This window comes from Leptodactylus fuscus, chromosome 2 (genome assembly GCF_031893055.1).
Source record: "Leptodactylus fuscus isolate aLepFus1 chromosome 2, aLepFus1.hap2, whole genome shotgun sequence".
Classification (NCBI taxonomy): Eukaryota; Metazoa; Chordata; class Amphibia; order Anura; family Leptodactylidae; genus Leptodactylus; species Leptodactylus fuscus.
Window position 1 is genome coordinate 33,547,964 of NC_134266.1, and position 25,671 is coordinate 33,573,634.

General features: G+C 45.3%; 1 protein-coding gene across 1 annotated transcript; it reads right to left on the reverse strand.

Annotated features, from left to right (window-relative positions):
- Positions 1 to 437: 437 nt before the first annotated feature.
- Positions 438 to 11,983, reverse strand: CPOX (coproporphyrinogen oxidase). Its single transcript, XM_075263568.1, has 7 exons — positions 11,549 to 11,983; positions 8,999 to 9,142; positions 6,869 to 6,979; positions 5,895 to 6,036; positions 4,817 to 5,035; positions 3,405 to 3,509; positions 438 to 1,977 (listed from the first exon to the last, which is right to left on the reverse strand). The coding sequence occupies exons 1-7, from the start codon at positions 11,958 to 11,960 to the stop codon at positions 1,890 to 1,892; spliced, it is 1,221 nt and encodes a 406-aa protein (XP_075119669.1). The 5' UTR covers positions 11,961 to 11,983; the 3' UTR covers positions 438 to 1,889.
- Positions 11,984 to 25,671: the final 13,688 nt, after the last annotated feature.

Sequence of the window (25,671 nt, forward strand, 5' to 3'; positions counted from 1 at the left end):
GCCGTGTGCATGGGGTAAAATCTGTGGCAAACCTGCAGGTATTATGCAGTTAATTCCTCATGAAAAAACAACTGATGGAGCAGATTCTCCTCTACATACTGTGTGAGGTTATGGCAGGCTCAGAGAGAAATGCAAGCTATAGATCTAGCATGAAGAGAGAGAAACCTCTAAAAACTGCAGAATATAAATCTTTATAATGGCCAAAAATAGGGTCACTCATGTTCACAGAGAGCAGCTAATTCTCAAAATCCGCACCAGATTCTGCCAAGTGAACAGGCGTTTACACATCCAGGTACTCAAGCTTTGATACATCCTGCTCGACCTATAGAATACTACATGTCATAAATATCTAATAAACATTTTGAAAGTAGCAAAATTAAAGTCATATTTTTCAGGTCATAAAAATATTTTATTTCTTTATTATAATATTACCTGATGCATTTCCCTGATCAAAATAAATACAAAAGTATAAAATCAGCTCGGTATCTTCATAGTTAGAAACATATCGGCACAAAATCACAGGTAAAATATCAAGTCTGGTAAGACCTCCAACATCCATCTACCATCCTGGTGCCAGGCGAACGGAGATCTATCACAGCAGGACGCAGATAGAGGCGCGGGCTAGGAATCAAAGGAATCTGGCGTTGGACTCCGCTTCAGAATCCACTTGAAATCGGTGGAGAGAAAACACTGCAAGGAGGACTTTTCTCTCCGCTGGTTTCAGAATAAAATTGTCAGAAACCAGGCAGACCCCATTATAGTCTATGGGGTCTGCAGGTTTTCAAGTGTAACCACTTTTAAAGCGAATAGGATTTCTGTCTTTCGGGTCATTATGTGGACCCAAAACGGAAACCTGAATGCTAGTGTGAACCTAGTATAAAAGAGTCCGATTAGAATTACAGTGCATGCTGTATAGAGGGGGCAATAAACGTAAGGATCACTAAAAATATATGAGGATGGCGAAAGGCAGCCCACTTGGCATCACATTTCTAATACACAGCACTAATGCAAATGCATGCATATGGAGCAGGGTTTATTGCAGCAATTGGTTCACAGCTTCTAAAAAACTAGTGGTGAACACTAGAAGTCCCAGACATTTCGAGCCCTCTCTGGGACTTCTAGTGTTAAAGGGAGGCCTTGTTCAAAATATGGTGCCAAGTGCTCGGCAGGTTCCTCTCCAGCATGGGAAGTCATAGGGCAAGCTGAAAATCCAGCCATCTGAATGAGGTCATCTTTGTTGCAATTAAATTCATTTCAACAATCCCGATTGACAGTCACAGAAATTTCAGCAACAAATGTGCTGGGTGTGAATTCATCCTTAAAGACGCAACTTTGCAAAGTGTTATCAGCTCAGTGGTTGTACTACCATTTAAAATACACCCTGCTCCATCCGTATAACTCAGACATATCAATTTGTAGGGGGATATAAAGATATACATAATTTTATCATACAGCGGCTTCCTAGTGTCCTGAGCCACAGACCCTAATAAGGATTCACAATATAGAGAATTACATGAAATAATCTAATAGTATCTTCTGGATCTAGTGAACTTCCTTCAGCCATCGGGGCATGTTGGGAATTGTAGTTTCAAGACGGCTGGAGAGCTAAAGGTTGGAGACTATCAATTTAATATACAAAGTACTACAATGATCATGGCTATATCCAGATCTGACAACATATCAAAGTGGTCATCACAGATCAAGCCCAAGTGGAAGGAACAGAAATCAGGAGTAGAGGATATGGATGAATACAATTCCAGCAGCGAATAAGGAACCCTCTTTTAAAGATAGGAACCCTGTTTGTAAAAAAGGCACAAGTGGAACAGGAAGAAACATGGATTCCAGATCCGTCTTCCAATCAGGGTGCGGGTAGAAGATCCCTGCGATCATCAATGTACCCAGTCTTTAGGTTTCTGCAGAACTTTGAGGATTTCAGCCTCCCGAGACTCTGGAGGAGGCACATGCATATACTCCCATCTGAAGAGAGAGACACGAGACAAGTTTCAAGGATAAATGCATTTATTCTACAAAAGTAACCAAAAGCGGAAGGTTTTTTTCTGCCCAATTTAAAGATTTCAAACCAAAATGTAAAATCAGACATTAAAAGGGGTTGTCCTAAGATTTTAACTTATTTGTCTACAGAATAGGTTTTCTAACCCCCCTCTGAATGGAATGGACGTCAATCTGTAGCACTCTATTGGTCTCAAGTCTGTGACCCCCACCAAAGCACGAGAACATAAGGGTCATATCTCATGTATCTGAATGAAGTGGTGGTTGAGCTTAAAGGGATTCTACCATTAAAACCTTTTTTTTGTGGATAAGACGTCGGAATAGCATTTAGAAAGCCTATTCATCTCTTACCTTTAGACATGGTCTCCGCCGCGCTGTTCCTCAGAAATACCGGTTTTTACCGGTATGCAAATGAGTTCTCTTGCAGTGATGAGGGCGTCCCCACCGCTGCCAGAGAAGAAGTGTCTCCAAGCGCCGCCTCCTCCTTCGTCCGCCGCGTCATGTTCAAGGTCTTCTTCCGGCGCAGGCTCATAACCTAGCAGAGCAAACTGCGCAGGCGCACAGGCCACGGGAAAATGGCCGCTAACAATACTGTGCAAGCGGCCATTTTCCCGTGACCTGTGTGCCTGCGCAGTCTGCTCTGCTCGAAGTTACGAGCCTGTGCCGGAAGACATTGAAGATGACGCGGCAGACAAAGAAGGAGGCGGCGCTTGGAGACACTTCTCTGGCAGCGGTGGGGACGCCCTCATCGCTGTTTGAGCACTGGGGCCCGCCCTCATCGCTGAGGGAGAACTAATTTGCATACTGGAAAAAACGGTATTTCTAAGGAACAGCGCGGTGGAGATCAATTAAGACAATTCTGGTGTAAAACTTTCACTTAAATTAAGCGAATAGGTAAAATAAACTTAGAATGGACGGTCTATACGTGAAGCAGATTTATCATACAGCACCAGCCACTGTCATAAATCTGCTCCATTTACAGACTGCTTGTGTAAAGATTCACCCATCTTACTGTAAGCCAAAGTACCTATGGAAGGAACAAGATTTTTCATAGTCTCAGACAGAAAATCCTAAGGAGCTTTCCAACACTTACATATAATCTTGGTTAATAGAGATGAGCGAGTACTGTTGGGATCAGCCGATTCGAACAGCACGCTCGCATAGAAATGAATGGACATAGCCGGCACGCGGGGGGTTAAGCGGCCGGCCGCTGTCAAAGCGGAAGTACCAGGTGCATCCATTCATTTCTACGGAGCGTGCTGTTAGGATCGGCTGATCCGAACAGTACTCGCTCATCTCTATTGGTTAATATATCCATTGTGTACATACAGCTTCCATGCAGACTTATATGTTTTAATGGTTATATGTCTTATTAAGCACACAGTCATACATACCTGGCAGTCAGTGGCAGGGACATAAGAATGCTCTCAATCCTAGAGCCTGGGGTTGCAAGTCCAAATTTGGTTCCTCTGTCATAAACCAGATTGAACTCCACGTATCTGGAATTCAGAAAACAAAATGGTGTTAATCCAACCTTACCATACATGAGAAATAAGTCACAGATGAGACCAGACCATGCGACCGCGCTAGTCCATATAATACAGATATTTGAAGACTACTGGAGACCTGATTTGCAGACATACGAAATGCACAGATACAATATGGCTGTGTTTTTATAAACAAGTCTAAACCGGGCCTTAGATGAAGCTCATAATACAGAATATCCTACTGCAGAATCAGAGTGCTGAGAATAACCAGGATTGTACATGAGCGCCACCCATAAGTAGTTAGTAGAGATGAGCGAGTACTATTCGAAATGGAATGAATGGACGCAGCCGGCACGCTGCCAGCGTTCTGCCGCTTAACCCCCTGTGCGCCCCCACTCCCATTCATTCCTATGGGAGCGTGCTATTCGAAGCTGCTGTTTCGAATAGCACTCGCTCATCTCTAGTAGTTAGTAATTTGTCTAATGTAATGTATTATAGGTCACCACAGTTCTCTCTATCACATCTGTTCTAGTTAATAGGACCTTTCCATGTGCTGTGTGGTTGCTATGCAAACTGTACTATTACCATACCCTAGTGCAGTGATGGTGAAACTTTTAGAGACCGAGTGCCCAAACTGCAACCCAAAACCCACTAATGTATCACTAAGTGCCAACACGGCAATTTAACCTTAATAATTGTGCAGCTCCACAATTGCACACAATTACAGACCTGCAAAATATGGTCACACGAATGGGGCTTTATAGAGCTTTCTGCTCCACAGTACAATCTGCTCCACAGTGGCCCCCACACAGTACAATCTGCTCCACAGTGGCCCCCACACAGTACAATCTGCTCCACGGATGGGTGCCCAAAGAGAGGGCTCTGAGTGCCACCTCTGGCACCTGTACCATAGGTTCACCATCACGGCTCTAGTGTGTCTGTACTATACAGTCCAGAACATCCAGTCCATATATCAGTGACATTTGCTGGACATGTCCCGAGACCTGGACTCAATGATGGCAGGAGTCAATGCCTCCCTCATGGGACATATCTGTATTCATGTATACATTATGAGGTTTTATAACACAGTGAAACCACGTGAGAAGGCCACCTCTGCGAGAAGGCCACCTCTGCGAGAAGGCCACCTCTGCGAGAAGGCCACCTCTGCGAGAAGGCCACCTCTGCGAGAAGGCCACCTCTTTACCCAGTTTTCCATACTAGCCATATTCTTTGAGAAGATCACTTCTCCAATTTTAAGTGGTCGCCTCAAAGAGGTTTCACTGTACCCCTAATCAATACATCATTAGTCAGAATCTCACCGTCCTCTTCTCAGCTGCTGCCACACTTTTTCCTCTGGGGTGAAGGAGTCATTCTTGTGTTTGTTCACAATGGGGACATAACATGGCACCACAGCCTTGGCGCAGCTCCTCACAAACTGGAAGAGGTCATCTTTTGAAGAAGATTCCAGATCATCAAAGAAAATGCCACCGACTCCTCTACGTTCACCGCGATGCGTGATGTAGAAGTAGTCATCACACCTGAAATAATAATAGAGTTTGGGGTCAACGTGGAGATAAATGGTAGACCACCACCATAAAGTGGCCTTGCTACACAAGAACATTACTTCTCAGGGAATCCCACTTTATGAGGGTCATGTATGTATTTCATGGATAGTGAATGGATCGGTATCAGTCAGGCAGCAGGAACGGGACCCTTATCGGTGTAAGTCTCAGTGGTTGGGCCCCTACTGATCAGAATCTTATCCCTTACGTTGATAGGAATGAACATAATACTTTGGAATAAAGCCTTTATATTTTGCATTTTTATCTAAAACAACATCAGAGTCTAACTTTTTTCCAGTTCTGACTCCAACTAAACTGGCACGAACTCAGACTCCAATTCCACAGACCAGGTATTACTATAGACTTACAGATAAATAGGGAAAACCTTCTGAATTGATGCATTTTTAATACAATACATGTCCCTATACAACAAGAAACTCAGTACATGGGGAGGTGTTCTAGAGTTGCGTCTCTACAGGGCGTGACGTGATACCAGATGTCAGCATTCTGTGCGAGCTCGCCATGAAGCGCCCCACCCTTATTATCAGAGGGGCCCAGGGTGTCCGTTACAGTCAGTATCTCCCTATAGAGATGGCCTGTGCTTACAAGGTGATCATTATCATATAAAGGGAAGACATCTCCATATAAGACAAGTCTAGTAAGCAGGAGCGTTCACATTGCAGCACTACCGTACAGTATACTACTTACACTTTAGCACCATATAAAGGCACCAGCAAGCAGATCTCCTAGGAAATAAAGTGCCCGTATACCATCAGTCTCTGTGTGGGTAAACAGGCAATGCCTGGCTATATCTATTACAGCAACGATCACATACCACTTCTTGAATTTGGGGTAGAAGCCGGGGTTATGTGCATCACATGCCTCCTTCAGAGTCTGATGGAAATGTACCACATCCTCCTGGTTCAGATACGTCGGCGTCAAGTCTGTCCCACCGCCAAACCACCACTGCTTGTTACCTGGGGAAAGATCAGCAGACATGGTCTATGGAGTGAAGTCTACGCTAGTATTATATACACTGATGGTACGGCTTTTTGGAAAGTCGGTGCAAAAGCACCATTATTGGCAGAAATCTGATACTAAATATGAAGTTTCCCCGAATGTCTTTATTACAAATAGTCTGATCTGCTGCCATGTGACAAATCTACGACTGCACGTGCTGACTTCCTTCACTCCACTTTTATGTATATTAGCTCTCCCCCAGGTGGAATAATATTGGTTATCTAGAGCCCCCTACAGGTAATTATGTATAAAGGGGTTATCCAGGGACAAACTCACTTCTACTAGGGCCGAACCTTGGGTTTCTGGACTGCTTCGGACTCTGGGTCATGTGGAACTAGCACCCTCCTGTGTGTTATGTGGGTTGGCAGACTAGGTCATTGCAATAGTAACGTCAAGCTCGATAGTACACACAATACCTATGAACATGGGAGAGGAGGGAAGAGGCAGATCGATTGGGGTGCTGGCTCTGATCACATGACCCAGTGGCAAGATCAGCTCTGAAGCTCGAGGTTCGGCACAGAGAACACACAACTGGACATTTTAAATTGGTGTCTAGTTTGACCGTTTTGAGGTTCATGCCAGATTCAGAAAAAAAAAAAAAAAAAAAAAAATACAACCCCCCCCCCCAAAAAAAAAACCAACAACTCTTAAACGTCAACGTTGAGAAGATAAAAAATCCACAAGATCATGGCAGCCAATTAAAGTAATTAAAAGCTGCATCACCAATGTCATGTGTGAATCCAGTCTAATACAGCTCATCTGCAACACAACACTTTCCTTCATACTCACCATCAGCCTCCTCGATTTCAAAGTATCTGTAATTGAAGTGAATGGTGGGAACGTGTGGATTCTTAGGGTGGATGACAGAACTCACTCCCATGGCACAGAAGGGCAATTTTCCTTAAAAAAAAAAAAAATATTTAGCTCCATCAGAGATACGAGTCCTATCAAGTGAGCAGACACTACAAGACGATCTCTACATACTTCAGCAATACGGTATATACACTGGTGGCAGAGTCTGGCCACAAATCCAATAGGCAACCATGAGATCATATAGGAGGATACATTTATTTATTTTTTTTGTCAAAGACATTCTAAATATCTACAATCAGTATTGTACATTTATAATGATAGATGATGTAAAATAATCTTTATATAACACTTTTTCAGGCTGTGCAATGTGAACATGGTACCAAGTCCTAAACAGTTAATTTCTAAGTGAAAGAATCGGTGGTGGATGTTTGGTGGCCCTAGAGTCTCTACTAGAGATGAGCTAACACTGTTCGGATCAGCCGATCCGAACAGCATGCTCCATAGAAATGAATGGATGCACCTGGTACTTCCACTTTGACGGCGGCCGGCCGCTACGTGCCGGCTACGTCCATTCATTTCTATGTGAGCGTGCTGTTCGGATTGGCTGATCCGAACAGTACTCGCTCATCTCTAGTCTCTACCCCTCTCTTACACCCCTGTACATCAGCAGCATTAGTTTCCTGCCATGAAAATTTATGGTTATTGCAAGATCTTCAATGTTTCCATGTCCTCGTGTGCTATGGTGCATTATATCAATGTGTAATAGCTTTACTATGGCAGTACATACACATGTATATACATAGAGTTCTCCAGACACAAACCTATGTACCAAAAACTATTTACAGAAGATCATAAAAGGATCCACTTATCTCCTTGCTACCTTGAACCTGTGCTAGATACGTAGGCCTTGTTTTACACTTGTGTTAAAAGTGTTTTGCCATTGCAGACACTTAGGAGAGAAGATAAGCGACTGATTGTTAGTGGTCAGACCACTGAGACCCCTCAGAAATCAAGAGAACAGGGACCCAAAGTACACTGTACCCACCCTATGAAGGAAAATCCAGTGCACTCGATTGACTGGTGCACCATTCACTCCTATGGGGCTTCCAGGACTGCAATCTCTGTCAGCTCCATAAAAGTGAATAGAGCACCGGTCTGCAGGTGCAATGGTGCTTCATTCACAGGGAGGGTGCACAAGGACTTTCAGGCCCCCAATCTCTTGATCACTGGGGGCCCAGCTGTCAGACTCACAAAAATCTGATACTCAGGATGGCAAAACCCGTTAACGTAAAGTTATATTTTTGTGGACATTCATCAGATGTCCTTAACATACAGAACTTTTTTTTTTTTAAATGTAGATTGTGGGCCCCACACAGAGCTCACAATGTACATTTTTTTTCCCTATCAGTATGTCTTTGGAATATGGGATGGAAATCCATGCAAATACGGGGAGAACATACAAACTCCTTGAAGATGGTTTTTTGCTGTGGCGGGATTTGAACACCAGGACTCCAGTGCTAACCACTGAGCCACCGTGTGGCCCCACTTAACATACAGAACTTATACGCAACCCACAGAACAACCCCTTAGAATCATAACTTAGGGAATATACACAGTGTGATTTACATGACTAGCTGTAAACGTCTATGGAGAACAAGTTTCCACAGACTGCACCATTGCACCACTATAAACATCTATGAATGATGGAAGGTCTGTGATCTCCTTGCGGACAACACTTCCTGATGCAAAGGCCCCTTTACCCAAAAGAAATGGTTATTCCCAATAACAGGCCTGTATAAATGTGCCAAGGATCACCCACCAAACAACAGCATGTTATATGCAAAATAAAAGATGTTATATTGGCAGTTAATCCACCCTGGGGTACTGGCTGCACTTCGGACTTCTACACCAATGCTATAGAAATGATTGGAAGCTTGCAATTTCTGAGCAGCCCCCTTTAAGATGTCCTCTGCACTGGAAATACAGAGCGGAAGCAGCAGACACCGGTGTGCGCAGCAGTACAGCAGTAAGGAGATTGTTGTCTGAGCCCCAGGCAGGCGTCAGGATGTAATACCGCAGATAAAGCAAACATCTTCTGTCATTTACCATCTTTAGTCTTCAGGTCCTTTCCACGGCTTCTCATCTGTTGAATGGCCTCTTGTGACAAGTAGCCGTGGACCACTGACACATTGACTCCAGCTTTCTCAAAGACCTTGCCATCCTGGAGGACGCAGCTGACCCCTCCACCGCCTACAATGAAAATATGAGGACATATTCATATATAGCAGCAAATGTGAAGTATAGAGCTATAGGAAGTTTAGCATAACTGTCAATACCCTCACGATATCACTGGACAAACTCATGAGAACAAGTTACCAGCTACACGTCTAGTTCTATGGAGAACCACAGGCATCGGCGCAGCACGTACAGGAGGGCAGCTATAGCTGTTTCACAAATCTCTACCTTCATACGGTATTTAGGGGCAACGTACAAAGCAACCAAATATCAGATTACTGGGGGTCCGACTGCAGGGACCCCTAGAATTCAAGATAAGAGGGTACAAGAGTCCCCTACAGCCTCCATATAAATGAAGCACCACAGCACTTATTTGCCTGACCGGCACTATTCACTTCTACAGGGCAGCCAGAGACTGTGGTCCCATACGCCCTATAGAAGTGAATGCAGTGCCAGGCACACAAACACATTGGGGCTTCATTCACATGGAAGAGGAGGGGAATTTCTTAGCAGCCGGACCCCAGTGGTCTGACACTTATTCCCTATGCACATTATAGAGGATAAGTGTCTAATAACACATCCCCTTTAAGGCTCCATGCACATGACTGTAGGGTCTGTATGGGGTTTTGGATCCTATCAATAAAACAGATGACACTGAGAAACAAAAATGGACAGGAATAGGATCTGCTCCTTATTTTGCAGATGGGTCCTAAGCCCCGACATGGAAATACGTGACCATGTGCATGGGGCTCTAGTCATGGATGGGTCCGTATACAAACTGTAATTATGGATAGTATATGAAAAACATGTCATATCAAACAGTCATGTATGTGCATGGTGCCCAAATCATATCTACTATGTGTATTCAGAGGGACTACCTTGTGTGGCAAACCAGTGCCACAAGGCAGTGTAATGGATCTACAGGGCACCTGTACTGCACCTGAGCAGGCTGACTCATGTAGTGTAGAAAGGCTGGCACCTATAGTGCACCAAGACAGGCTGGCACCTGAGACGAGTATGGCTGGTGCCCGTAGGGAAAGAAGGCTGCCACCTGCAGTGGAGAATGGTTGGCACCTATAGTGCACCAGGACAAACTGACACCTGTAGTGTAGGGAGGTTGGCACCTGTAATGGAGTATGGCTGGCCCCTGCAGTCTAGTATGGCTGGCCCCTGCAGTCTAGTATGGCTGGCCCCTGCAGTCTAGTATGGCTGGCCCCTGCAGTCTAGTATGGCTGGCCCCTGCAGTCTAGTATGGCTGGCCCCTGCAGTCTAGTATGGCTGGCCCCTGCAGTCTAGTATGGCTGGCCCCTGCAGTCTAGTATGGCTGGCCCCTGCAGTCTAGTATGGCTGGCCCCTGCAGTCTAGTATGGCTGGCCCCTGCAGTCTAGTATGGCTGGCCCCTGCAGTCTAGTATGGCTGGCCCCTGCAGTCTAGTATGGCTGGCCCATGCAGTCTAGTATGGCTGGCCCATGCAGTCTAGTATGGCTGGCCCCTGCAGTCTAGTATGGCTGGCCCCTGCAGTCTAGTATGGCTGGCCCCTGCAGTCTAGTATGGCTGGCCCCTGCAGTCTAGTATGGCTGGCCCCTGCAGTCTAGTATGGCTTGCACCTGTAGTATGGCTGGCCCCTGCAGTCTAGTATGGCTGGCACCTGCAGTCTAGTATGGCTTGCACCTGTAGTCTAGTATGGCTGGCACCTGTAGTCTAGTATGGCTGGCACCTGCAGTCTAGTATGGCTGGCACCTGCAGTCTAGTATGGCTGGCACCTGCAGTCTAGTATGGCTGGCACCTGCAGTCTAGTATGGCTGGCACCTGCAGTCTAGTATGGCTGGCACCTGCAGTCTAGTATGGCTGGCACCTGCAGTCTAGTATGGCTGGCACCTGCAGTCTAGTATGGCTGGCACCTGCAGTCTAGTATGGCTGGCACCTATAGCCTAGTATGGCTGGCACCTGCAGTCTAGTATGGCTGGCCCCTGCAGTCTAGTATGGCTGGCCCCTGTAGTCTAGTATGGCTGGCCCCTGCAGTCTAGTATGGCTGGCACCTGCAGTCTAGTATGGCTGGCACCTGCAGTCTAGTATGGCTGGCACCTGCAGTCTAGTATGGCTGGCACCTGCAGTCTAGTATGGCTGGCACCTGTAGTCTAGTATGGCTGGCACCTGCAGTCTAGTATGGCTGGCACCTGCAGTCTAGTATGGCTGGCCCCTGCAGTCTAGTATGGCTGGCCCCTGCAGTCTAGTATGGCTGGCCCCTGCAGTCTAGTATGGCTGGCCCCTGCAGTCTAGTATGGCTTGCACCTGCAGTCTAGTATGGCTGGCACCTGCAGTCTAGTATGGCTGGCACCTATAGTCTAGTATGGCTGGCCCCTGCAGTGTAGTCAGTCTGCCCCCTGTACTGCACCAGTAGCCTGGCCCCTGTGCACTCACCCTCCGTCCTCTGCCAGCGGTCCACAATGAAGCTGGCTCCCCCGTCCTCCTCCTCCAGGGCCCGGCACACCTCCGCCTGGGTCTCCATGATCATCAGCTCCATGCGGCTCTTCATGTCACTCCTGTTCCGCCGCAGCGTCTCCAGGTCGGTGACCGGCGGAGCCATGAACCCCGCGACCCTCTTGTCCAGATCCTCCCCGTGGTCCACTGAGGCCATCTCCGCCCGCTGCAGGTGAGTGTACCCGGCCACCAGCCCGGCAGTCACGGCGGCTCCTGCAGCCACCAGCAGAGACCTGCGGCCGGAGGAGCGGAGAGCGGCGCTGTGCACGGCCCGGGCATTCCCGCACATGGAGGAGAACGGGAGCTTCCCCCGCACTGCCCGGCCGACCTGCAACACAGCCTGCAGCGACATGACTGCCAGCAATAGTACAAGGGGCAGCCGGCGACAGCGCTATATGTACAGTGACAGCTACTGTAGGGGGCGGGGCCACAGGCAAGGCATGCCGGGAACTGTAGTCATTGCTTAACCTCTAACCAAGCGCTGTACGCTGAGGCACGTAGGCCATGGCTGGAGAGGAGGATGCCGGGAAATGTAGTCTTACAGCAGTCACCTCTGGTAAAGGGCTGGGACTTGTAGTCCTCAGGACAGGGCTAAGGATGGCTGGAGTTCTGGGATTGTTTTATGACCTTTTACTGCAACCACAGGGGCAGTCACCAAGCTTTATAAAGTCCTTAAAGGGGTTGTCCAGGCTTACCTTTCTATCCATTCTGAAATACAGTCTGGAAAGACGCAACTGCATGCAGGTCAGGGCAACCATATGAGGCTTTGGGAGTATTGTGTCTAATGAAAAGGATATTTGTCAACCTTACAATCAAGTGGCTGATCAACTGGGGTCCTAGGACCACCACCGACCACAAAAATATGGGGGCCTTGTACCCTAAGCCTGAACAGAGCGGTGGTCACTTAGACCCGAAAAATGGAAAGCTAACCTGCTTAAGGCCGGGGTCCCACATGGTGGAAATGCCACAGCAAAAATCGCAGTGTTTTACAGTCAGAGCAAAGTGGATAGGATCCTAGCAAACCCTATGCTCACTTTGCAGTAAAAGCCCCAGTGCAGACACGCAACGATTTCCAAAACTGGAGTAGTTTTGGAAATAGCAGCAGGTCAATTAAACCTACAACCACTTCCGGTAACCATCAATGAGTTTCTTACAAGGCTCTGCTGGAATTTTAGACCATTCTTCTTTGGCAAACTGCTCCAGGTCCCTGAGATGTGAAGGGACCTTCTCCAAACTGCCATCAAGAGATCTCTCCACAGGAGTTCTATGGGATTCAGGTCTGGACTCATTGCTGGCCACTTTACAAGTCTCCAGGGCTTTCTCTCAAACCATTTTCTAGTGCTGACCTGAAGTGTGTTTTGGGTCATTGTCCTGCTGGAAGACCCATGACCTCTGAGGGAGACCCAGCTTTCTCACACTGGGCCCTACATTATGCTGCACAATGTGTTGGTAGTCTTCAGACTTCATAATGCCATGCACACGGTCAAGCAGTCCAGTGCCAGAGGCAGCAAAGCAACCCCAAAACATCAGGGAACCTCCGCCATGTCTGACTGTAGGGACCGTGTTCTTTTCTTTGAAGGCCTCTTTTTTTTCCTGTAAACTCTATGTTGATGCCTTTTCCCAAAAAGCTCTACTTCTGTCTCATCTGGCCAGAGAACATTCTTCCAGAACGTTTTTGGCTTTCTCAGGTAAGTTTTAGCAAACTCCAGCCTGGCTTTTTTATGTCTCTGGGTAAGAAGTGGGGTCTTCCTGGGTCTCCTACCATACAGTCCCTTTTCATTCAGACGCTGACGGATAGTACGGGGTGACACTGTTGTACCCTCAGACTGCAGGGCAGCTTGAACTTGTTTGGATGTCAGTCGAGGTTCTTTATCCACCAATCTTGCGTTGAAATCTCTCGTCAATTATTCTTTTCCGTCCACATCTAGGGAGGTTAGCCACAGTGCCATGGGCTTTACACTTCTTGATGACACTGCGCACAGTAGACACAGGAACATTCAGGTCTTTGGAGATGGACTTGTAGCCTTGAGATTGCTCATGCTTTCTCACAATTTTGCTTCTCAAGTCCTCAGACAGTTCTTTGGTCTTCTTTCTTTTCTCCATGCTCAATGTGGTACACACAAGGACACAGGACAGAGGTTGAGTCAACTTTAATCCATTTTAACTTGCTGCAAGTGTGATTTAGTTATTGCCACCACCTGTTAGGTGCCTCAGGTAAGTAACAGGTGCTGTTAATTACACAAATTAGAGAAGCATCACATGATTTTTCAAACAGTGCCAATACTTTTGTCCACCCCCTTTTTTATGTTTGGTGTGGAATTATATCCAATTTGGCTTTTTGACAATTCTTTTTGTGGTTTTCCATTGAAGACAAATTAAATGAAGATAATAATACCAAAGAGTTTGTGATTGCAATCATTTTCTGGAAGAAAATGAGTATTATCTGACAGAATTGCAGGGGTGCCAATACTTTTGGCCAACACTGTACATAGTTAATAGGTCGCCCCTAAATGGGCCAGGAAATGTAACAAAAAAGCCTGTATGAAAACTAACTATTAAGAAAGATAACAGAGAGCAGCACAAACATACTCAATGCCAATTCAAGAATGAGTTTTAATATAGAAAGGCAACTTTTTGCTGAAAAAGTTTTTCTGTGTTAGGTTCTCCATTTGGAGATTCCGTCTAAAATCTCCAGACGAAAAAGTCTGGAGTCCAAATTTTTCATCTGGCAGTTTCACTTTTAAAGAAGGGAGACCCAACGGATCCCATCATAGAAGATGGGGTCCATTGGATTTCATACATACCCACTGTTGTAGCGCTCTACCTATCCATTATTCTAGACCCACACACACACATATATACAGTCCTATGAAAAAGTTTGGGCACCCCTATTAATCTTAATCATTTTTAGTTCTAAATATTTTGGTGTTTGCAGCAGCCATTTCAGTTTGATCTATCTAATAACTGATGGACACAGTAATATTTCAGGATTGAAATGAGGTTTATTGTACTAACAGAAAATGTGCAATATGCATTAAACCAAAATTTGACTGGTGCAAAAGTATGGGCACCTCAACAGAAAAGTGACATTAATATTTAGTCCATCCTCCTTTTGCAAAGATAACAGCCTCTAGTCGCTTCCTGTAGCTTTTAACCAGTTCCTGGATCCTGGATGAAGGTATTTTGGACCATTCCTCTTTATAAAACAATTCAAGTTCAGTTAAGTTAGATGGTCGCCGAGCATGGACAGCCCGCTTCAAATCATCCCACAGATGTTCAATGATATTCAGGTCTGGGGACTGGGATGGCCATTCCAGAACATTGTAATTGTTCCTCTGCATGAATGCCTGAGTCGATTTGGGCGGTGTTTTGGATCATTGTCTTGCTGAAATATCCATCTCCGGCGTAACTTCAACTTCGTCACTGATTCTTGAACATTATTCTCAAGAATCTGCTGATACTGAGTGGAATCCATGCGACCCTCAACTTTAACATGATTCCCGGTGCCGGCATTGGCCACACAGCCCCAAAGCATGATGGAACCTCCACCAAATTTTACAGTGAGTAGCAAGTGTTTTTCTTGGAATGCTGTTTTTTTTTGGACGCCATGCATAACGCCTTTTTGTAGGACCAAACAACTCAATCTTTGTTTCATCAGTCCACAGGACCTTCTTCCAAAATGAAGCTGATGTGCTTTTGCATACCTCAGGCGACTCTTTTTGTGGCATGCTTACAGAAACGGCTTCTTTCTCATCACTCTCCCATACAGCTTCTCCTTGTGCAAAGTGTGCTGTATTGTTGACCAATGCACAGTGACACCATCTGCAGCAAGATGATGCTGCAGCTCTTTGGAGGTGGTCTGTGGATTGTCCTTGACTGTTCTCACCATTCTTCTTCTCTGCCTTTCTGATATTTTTCTTGGCCTGCCACTTCTGGGCTTAACAAGAACTGTCCCTGTGGTCTTCCATTTCCTTACTATGTTCCTCACAGTGGAAACTGATAGATTAAATCTCTGAGACAACTTTTTGTATCCCTCCCCTGAACAACTATGTTGAACAGTCTTTGTTTTCAGACCATTTGAGAGCGGGCTGTCCATGCTCAGCGACCATCAAACTTAACTGAACTTGAATTGTTTTGTAAAGAGGAATGGTCCAAAAATACCTTCATCCAGGAACTGATTAGAAGCTACAGGAAGCGACTAGAGGCTGTTATCTTTGCAAAAGGAGGGTCTACTAAATATTAATGTCACTTTTCTGTTGAGGTGCCCATACTTTTGCACCGGTCAAATTTTGGTTTAATGCATATTGCACATTTTGTGTTAGTACAATAAACCTCATTTCAATCCTGAAATATTACTGTGTCCATCAGTTATTAGATAGATCAAGCTGAAATGGCTGCTGCAAACACCAAAATATTTAGAACAAAAAATGATTAAGATTAATAGGGGTGCCCAAACTTTTTCATAGGACTGTATATATATATATAGTAACAAGACATGGACCGATAGACGGTATACTGATAGACATATTAATGGCCCTGAGTGTTGTGGCATCCAAAATTTCCACGTGTAATGGTTTTCTTTTTGCTGAGCCTGTAGCCCGTTGGATGTGCAGAGATAATGTACAAAGTGAAGTGTGGCTTCTTATCAGGGAGTAACTTCTCTATGTAGACCCAGGAGGGAGGATTCATCGTGACTCTTCCTGAGGGTCTGACATAAGCGTTATACGAGGCACGTACAAGATTGGCTCTTCTTCTGTTTCAGCTATTTCACTTGCATAATAATGAGAGAAGGAAAAAGTCAGGACCCCCCACCCTTACCAGTGCTCAGTAATCTGAAGAATGTCGCGGGATATGATACTAAATCTACAGTCCTATGAAAAAGTTTGGGCACCCCTATTAATCTTAATCATTTTTAGTTCTAAATATTTTGGTGTTTGCAACAGCCATTTCAGTTTGATATATCTAATAACTGATGGACACAGTAATATTTCAGGATTGAAATGAGGTTTATTGTACTAACAGAAAATGTGCAATATGCATGAAACCAAAATTTGACCGGTGCAAAAGTATGGGCACCTCAACAGAAAAGTGACATTAATGTTTAGTAGATTCTCCTTTTGCAAAGATAACAGCCTCTAGTCGCTTCCTGTAGCTGTTAATCAGTTCCTGGATCCTGGATGAAAGGATTTTGGACCATTCCTCTTTACAAAACAATTCAAGTTCAGTTAAGTTTGATGGTCGCCGAGCATGGACAGCCCGCTTCAAATCATCCCACAGATGTTCAATGATATTCAGGTCTGGGGACTGGGATGGCCATTCCAGAACATTGTCATTGTTTCTCTGCATGAATGCCTGAGTCGATTTGGAGCGGTGTTTTGGATCATTGTCTTGCTGAAATATCCATCCCCGGCGTAACTTCAACTTCGTCACTGATTCTTGAACATTATTCTCAAGAATCTGCGGATGCTGAGTGGAATCCATGCGACCCTCAACTTTAACAAGATTCCTGGTGCCGGCATTGGCCACACAGCCCCAAAGCATGATGGAACCTCCACCAAATTTTACAGTGGGTAGCAAGTGTTTTTCTTGGAATGCTGTTTTTTTTGGACGCCATGCATAACGCCTTTTTGTATGACCAAACAACTCAATCTTTGTTTCATCAGTCCACAGGACCTTCTTCCAAAATGAAGCTGGCTTGTCCAAATGTCCTTTTGCATACCTCAGGCAACTCTATTTGTGGCGTACGTGCAGAAATGGCTTCTTTCTCATCACTCTCCCATACAGCTTCTCCTTGTGCAAAGTGCGCTGTATTGTTACCGATGCACAGTGACACCATCTGCAGCAAGATGATGCTGCAGCTCTTTGGAGGTGGTCTGTGGATTGTCCTTGACTGTTCTCACCATTCTTCTTCTCTGCCTTTCTGATATTTTTCTTGGCCTGCCACTTCTGGGCTTAACAAGAACTGTCCCTGTGGTCTTCCATCTCCTTACTATGTTTCTCACAGTGGAAACTGACAGGTTAAATCTCTGAGACAACTTTTTGTATCCTTCCCCTGAACAACTATGTTGAACAATCTTTGTTTTCAGATCATTTGAGAGTTGTTTTGAGTAGCCCATGATGCCACTCTTCAGAGGAGATTCAAATAGTAGAACAACTTGCAATTGGCCACCTTAAATACCTTTTCTCATGATTGGATACCCCTGGCTATGAAGTTCAAAGCTCAGTGAGGTTACACAATCAATTTTGTGCTTCAGTAAGTCAGTAAAAAGTAGTTAGGAGTATTCAAATCAATAAAATGATAAGGGTGCCCATACTTTTGCACCGGTCAAATTTTGGTTTCATGCATATTGCACATTTTCTGTTAGTACAATAAACCTCATTTCAATCCTGAAATATTACTGTGTCCATCAGTTATTAGATATATCAAACTGAAATGGCTGCTGCAAACACCAAAATATTTAGAACTAAAAATGATTAAGATTCATAGGGGTGCCCAAACTTTTTCATAGGACTGTAAATGTAAATCCTCTTATACTAATTCCATTTTTTTCCTCTTAGTTTTCTCTCACCATTTTTAGGTGGAAATCAAGAAATTATGAGACAAATAGCAGCAAAAAGTCTATATCAGTATGGGTTCTGTTCACACTGACGCTATTGTTTGTACGGTTTTGGTTACTCATTTTTGAAGAGCTTCTGATCAATGCTGATCCATATCATCTAAACCACACACTCCTGGTCCGACTGACCTACAGCCATCACTTGGTTACAGTTATGACTCTTGTAAGCTAGCGGATCCCATACACACAGGAAACCTCTGTGGATGTTCTGTGAAAAGCGCTGCAGGAAAAAACACAATGCGTTGCTGCCACGGTTTTTCTCACAGCGCTTTTTTGCTGTGGACTGGTGGGTCGTCCGGTTTTTGTCCGCACTGCACTTTTTATCACAAAGTGGGTATGGGATTCTCATCCATTTTGCCCTTACTGTAAAACACTGCAATGTTTCCCATGGCGTTTCCACTCCGGGCAAACGACGGTGTTTCCGACCCAAATTTGTCGAAACTTTAGTTACACTTTAAAGGGGCTCTATCAGCAAAATTATGCTAATAGAGCCCCACATATGCGTGAATAGCCTTTAAAAAGGCTATTCAGGCACCGGTAATGTTATATTAAACCCCGGTCCCATTTTTAAATAAAAGCATTAAAACATATATGCTAATCGTAACTGAACGTGCACCGTGGGCGGGGATAAACGATGCGGCGTCATCTTCGGGCACGCCTGCCTCTTCTGTCTTCTTGTAGTCACGCCTTCTTGTTCTGTATCTTCTTCCGGCTTCTTCTCTTCAAATCCCACGCCTGCCTAGTAGCACTTCCCTCCGGAGCACTACTGCGCAGGCTCACTCGCGAACTGCCATTAAGTAAAATGGCGAGTGAGCCTGCGCAGTAGCGCTCCGGAGGGAAGTGCTACTAGGCAGGCGCGGGATTTGAAGACAAGAAGACGGAAGAAGATACGGAACCAGAAGGCGTCACTACAAGAAGACAGAAGAGGCAGGCGTGCCCGAAGCTGACGTCGCACCGTGCATCCCTGCCCATGGTGCACGTTCAGGTACGATTAGCATATATGTTTTAATGCTTTTATTTAAAAACGGGACCAGGGTTAATATAACATTTACGGTGCCTGAATAGCCTTTTTAAAGGCTATTCACGCATATGTGGGGCTCTATTAGCATAATTTTGCTGATAGAGCCCCTTTAATATATGTTGTGCTAAAACAGCCACTAGATGTCTCTCTTATCATTGTTACATCGTAGAACATTTCTTCCCATTGCAAAACAAGCTGATGCACCACAATGCCCTGGGCCCAAGATGTGCAACCCTGGACTGAGTCTTCCGAGTGTTCATATAGGATTGAGGCCTCATTTATTGCCTGTATTATGGTTGCGAGTCCTCGCTCAACTGCAAGTCTTGTGTTCTTAACAAGCAGCATTAAAGATCCCTGATAGTTGAGGACATTAGACCTGCAGCAGGGCCAGGACTTGTGGCTATAATACAAATATAATGCCAACGTATTATGCTCATGGCCACACTTTATTAGACAGACTTGAAAGGGGACCCGTTGTTTATTGTCTATTTCAGGAGCTGGTGTCGCTTTCATCCACTATATACAGTTAGTTATCAGGTTTCATCAAAAGTATCCAGTAGTAGTGAGAGAACGCAGGATATCAGGGCAAGTAATATAGAGAGCGGACATTGCCCCCCAAAATTAAATACCTTATAATTGGACACTTTCATCTCTTCTCCATAGAGAACACAGTATATGGTATGCAGCAGTATATACATTATTCATTAGTTTTCCCTTGTGCCCAATGGAATATACATTACAGTGGCGCCCCCTGCTGACTATGTATAAATCATAACCTTTAATGTCCCTATATAATTATACTTAACTGTTTTTCTTCTGCTGACATGAATTCTATGTAATAACTCCATTGATGACATTTATATATTTGTTTCTTTGTGGGCAAAGACCGATCATACCGTCCATAATAGCGCTGCAGGAATGGTATTTTCTCTTTGTGCCTTTTACAACTTGTGTCAGTCCATATGTCTGTACAAGAGATGTGTCAGCAGTCAGCGAAGGTGCCATGTTAGACTGGCAGTAACCTTACTGACCATATAGACCTGCTGATCTGTGTCCTTCTTTAGTACACTGGTAAAGTAACATGTTGTGTGTTGGATAGTCTGGAGATTATCTGCTCCCGGGTGACTCCATAGCAGTATAGAATGGACATAGTATAGGAAACACTATAATAATTCTGTGACTGTTCTTAAGACTTCCTTCCAGTTGCTGTGTGTATGGTCGGCATTAATCTCAGACTGTGGCCTGATCACTATATGGAGGTGAGTTTACTTCACTTTACACCATCTTGTGTAATCCATCTGTATCCTGTATAAAAGTAACATAGAAGGATGACATGTCCACCAAAGGTTCCTATCTCATTATATAATAGAGAGACTGGGAGTAAATTCGGGCAGTAACATCCTCTGTTCTCTCCCTTTATCTTCTGCAGATCTTCTCTATGACAGTCATGGTGGTGGAATGGATGGGATTCATCGGCCTGACACTGTACAATCTGACATATTATAGAGAATTCCAGGTAAGTAAATTCTCTGTGAAATGTCTCACAAGCTCCAGAAATGTTTCAATTGAGGATTTGGTCATAAAATAAAAAATCCCATTCCACATATAAAATAGGTCTATATTCATACAAGAGTTTCTGATGATAAATGTTCTTTCTCCTCTCATTGTCCCAAGAAGGTGTCTCCATTTGTCTGAGGGAAAACACAGAGGACCCTGAAAACCCCTAATATGATCCAGGGGTAAGAACTAGAGGCTGAAGCACCATAAAGACCGCAAAAACTACCTGGACAGCGCTGGATCACAATGCCTTCCTGTAAGTAGCACCAAAGCACCTGAAGACCCCTTAACTCCTGCAAGACAATGAGCTGGTGAATCTGTTTAAGTTGTTCATTGACATATATAGGTCCAGGGCCGGAGGAATTATATATTGGGAGGACACACATTTGGAATATGCCACATTATTCAGGTCCTATGCATTCATTCACATATGTTCTGGCTATAAAAGAAGTGTCAGCACCTATAGGGCCCTTCACTGCACCTCACAGGATAGCTGACAGGTCCCATCAGCTGTAGTCATGTTATGGGATTAAACCAGTGGAAATAGGTTAAAAAATTATGCTTTTCCTTGAGAACACAAGAACACACCCGTATCTAATTATATAATTATTTTTACCATTTCCCACCCTACAGCTGATTCTTAGACATGTGTATTTCTCTTCTTACAGGAGTAATCGTCTGATTTTACAACCTCGAGGAACAAACGTTTTATCACTGATTCTCCATGGACCTACCAAGCTTCCACCATTTTCTGTCCATTTCGAATCGAGCAGTAGATATCCAGGGATTCATTATGATCGCCACATTTGGGGTCACGAAGGAATCCCCCCCCCCCCCCAAACTGAAGACAAACCAAAACAAACAGTCCTCAGGGGGTATTTTCGCCTTCCTCTTGATCAACATAGCAAGTTATTATTAGGTTGAAAACGTAGGACCTATTCAGCCATGCTTGCCATGTAACCATCTGGACAAATCATCTATAATGTGGTGGCAAAACCAAACAATACTGGATGTAGACTGACAGATGGATGTGGTTACTTGTTCATTTACAGAATATGGAGGGACAGAAGGCAGTGACTTGAGCTTCTCCCACTGGCCCTGGACCGCCAACGGTAGTGTTTTGCGCCTTCTCCTATAGACCATGGAGCACCAGAAGGTTGCATCTTGTGCCTTCTTCCACAGACCATGGACCACCACAGGGTTGCATCTTGCACCTTCTGAAATTTCCCCAAGGTGGGACTATTAAAGGATTATCTTATCTTATCTTCTCCCACAGACCATGGACCACCAGAAGGTTGCATCTGGCGTCTTCATCAACCAGCAATGGATCACTAGAATGTTGCATCTTGCGCTTCTCCCACAGACCATGGTCCACCAGAACGTTCCATCTTGTGCCTTCTCCCACAGACCATGGACCACCACAAGGTTGCATTTTGCACCTTCTCCTAGCAGAAATGGACCACTAGAAGGTTGCGTCTTGCACCTTCTCTCACCGGGCATAGACCGCCAGAAGATTGCATCTTGCACCTTCTCCTACAGACCATGGACCACCACAATGTTGCATCTTGCGCTTTCTTCCACAGACCATGGAACACCACAAGTTTGTATCTCGCACCTTCTCCCACAGACCAGCAATGGACCACTAGAAGGTTGCGTCTTGCTCCTACTCCCACTGGCCATGGACCGCCAGAAGGTTGCATCTTGCACCTTCTCCCACAGGCCATAGACCACCAGAAGATTATTGCATCTTGTGCCTTCTCCTACAGACCATGGACCACCAGAAGGTTGCATCTTGCGCCTTCTCCCACAGGCCATGGACCACCAGTAGGTTGCATCTTGCACCTTCTCTGACCAGCAATGGACCACTAGAAGGTTGCGTCTTGTGCTTACTCCCACTGGCCATAGACCGCATCTTGCGCTTTCTCCTACAGACCATGAACCACCAGAAGGTTGCATCTTGCTCCTTCTGCCACTGACCATGGACCACCAGAAGGTTGCATCTTGCTCCTTTTCTTACAGACTATGAACCACCAGAAGGTTGCATCTTGTGCCTTCTCCCACAGACCATGGACCACCAGAAGGTTGCATCTTGCACCTTCTCCGACCAGCAATGGACCACTAGAAGGTTGCGTCTTGCGCCTACTTCCAATGGCCATGGACTTCCAGAAGGTTGTTTCTTGTGCCTTCTCCCACCAGCCATGGACCACCAGAAGGTTGCATCTTGTACCTTCTCCGACAGACCATGGACCACCAGAAGGTTGCATCTTGAGCCTTTTCCCACACACCATGGTGCACCAGAACGTTGCATCTTGCGTCTTCTCCCACAGACCATGGACCACCACAAGGTTGCATCTTGCACCTTCTTCTACCAGCAATGGATCACTAGAAGTTTTTTTTTTTTTTTTTTAAATGTAGATTGTAAGCCCACAATGTACATTTTTCCCTATCAGTATGTCTTTTGAATATGGGATGGAAATCCATGCAAACACGGGGAGAACATACAAACTCCTTGCAGATGGTTTTTTGTCCTTGGTGGGATTTGAACACCAGGACTCCAGCGCTGCAAGGCTGCAGTGCTAACCACTGAGCCACCGTGTGGCCCCTGGATCACTAGAAGTTTGATCTTGTGCCTTCTCTCACAGACCATGGACCACTAGAAGGTTGCGTCTTGCACCTTCTCCCACAAGCCATAGACCGCCAGAAGATTATTGCATCTTGCGCCTTTTCCTACAGACCATGGACCACCAGAAGGTTGCATCTTGCGCCTTCTCCCACAGGCCATGGACCACCAGTAGGTTGCATCTTGCACCTTCTCTGACCAGCAATGGACCACTAGAAGGTTGCGTCTTGCGCCTACTTGCACTGGCCATAGACCGCCAGAAGATTGCATCTTGCGCCTTCTCCTACAGATCATGAACCACCAGAAGGTTGCATTTTGCTCCTTCTCCCACTGACCATGGACCACCAGAAGGTTGCAGCTTGCTCCTTTTCTCACAGACTATGAACCACCAGAAGGTTGCATCTTGTGCCTTCTCCCACAGACCATGGACCACCAGAAGGTTGCATCTTGCACCTTCTCCGACCAGCAATGGACCACTAGAAGGTTGCGTCTTGCGCCTACTTCCAATGGCCTTGGACTTCCAGAAGGTTGTGTCTTGCGCCTTCTCCCACCAGCCATGGACCACCAGAAGGTTGCATCTTGTACCTTCTCCGACAGACCATGGACCACCAGAAGGTTGCATCTTGCGCCTTCTCCCACACACCATGGTGCGCCAGAACATTGCATCTTGCGCCTTCTTCCACAGACCATGGACCACCACAAGGTTGCATCATGCACCTTCTTCTACCAGCAATGAAACACTAGAAGTTTGCATCTAGTGCCTTCTCTCACAGACCATGGACCACCAGAAGGTTGCATCTTGCACCTTCTCCGACCAGCAATGGACCACTAGAAGGTTGCGTCTTGCGCCTACTTCCAATGGCCTTGGACTTCCAGAAGGTTGTGTCTTGCGCCTTCTCCCACCAGCCATGGACCACCAGAAGGTTGCATCTTGTACCTTCTCCGACAGACCATGGACCACCAGAAGGTTGCATCTTGCGCCTTCTCCCACACACCATGGTGCGCCAGAACATTGCATCTTGCGTCTTCTCCCACAGACCATGGACCACCACAAGGTTGCATCTTGCACCTTCTTCTACCAGCAATGGAACACTAGAAGTTTGCATCTAGTGCCTTCTCTCACAGACCATGGACCACCAGAAGGTTGCATCTTGTGCCTTCTCAGACCAGCAATGGACCACTAGAAGGTTGCATCTTGCGCCTTCTCCCTCCAGCCATTAACCCTCAGAAGGTAGCATCTTGTGCCCTCTCCTAAAAAAAAAAAATATATAATCATTTGTAGAGGTTTTGGCTGAATTTGTTTCATATACAGAACTTAATTATCACAATAAACAAATATCTGAGACCATAGCACTTGATGCAACAGCATAATCATACAAATAAAGTCAAGATAGAATGCGGATATATAAGCATGCTACACAACACCAGAATGCATAAAGAAGCATCAGTGGTCCCACATACATAAACATGGGAAAGAAATAGTTAAAATGTTATAAATAATCATAGAAGACGCTACTTGCTTAAAGAGGAACTTTCATCAGTTGGGGCACATGTGGTTTTATATACCGCTAGAAAGTCAACTTTCACGATCTGTGCCCCTGGTGAAAAGCTATTGGTGCCGGTACTGTATCTCTTCACCGTCAGAAGGGCATTCCTGATAGTCAGTTAGGAACGCCCTTCCTTATAGTAGCGTCTATACCGCTGTACTGTGAGAGCGGGGAGGACGCCACCCCCAGTACTCATCTATGGACAAGTACTGTCAGGAGAGGGAGGGGGCGTTCCTTCCCGCTCTCACAGTACAGTGGTATAGGCGCTACTGTGAGGAAGGGCGTTCCTAACTGACGCCCTTCTGACGGTGAAGAGCTATAGTGCCGGCACCGATAGCTTTTCATCTGGGCACGGAAGAAGGTATTGACCCTTTGGTATACCTATTTAAGGGACAGAGGGTGATGACTCTCCCATCTAAGTAATGAATTGGTAGAAGTTGGCTTACTGTATATTGTAGTCTGAATTTCACCATTTACAACAGATATTCAAATCCAGAAAGGCTAAACTGGTAGGATAGGTTTCAAAAGTAAAATGGAGACCCACATCATTTTCATTGAGTCTCGCTACCAGTTTGGGTTTCAGACCTCTCCCAGATGACAAAAATGTCATCTATGTACTGAGCCCAAACATGGATCTTTACCATCCAATCGAGTTCTCCCTCAGCTTAAAAACTAGGATAGAAGAAAAAAATCTGCATCTG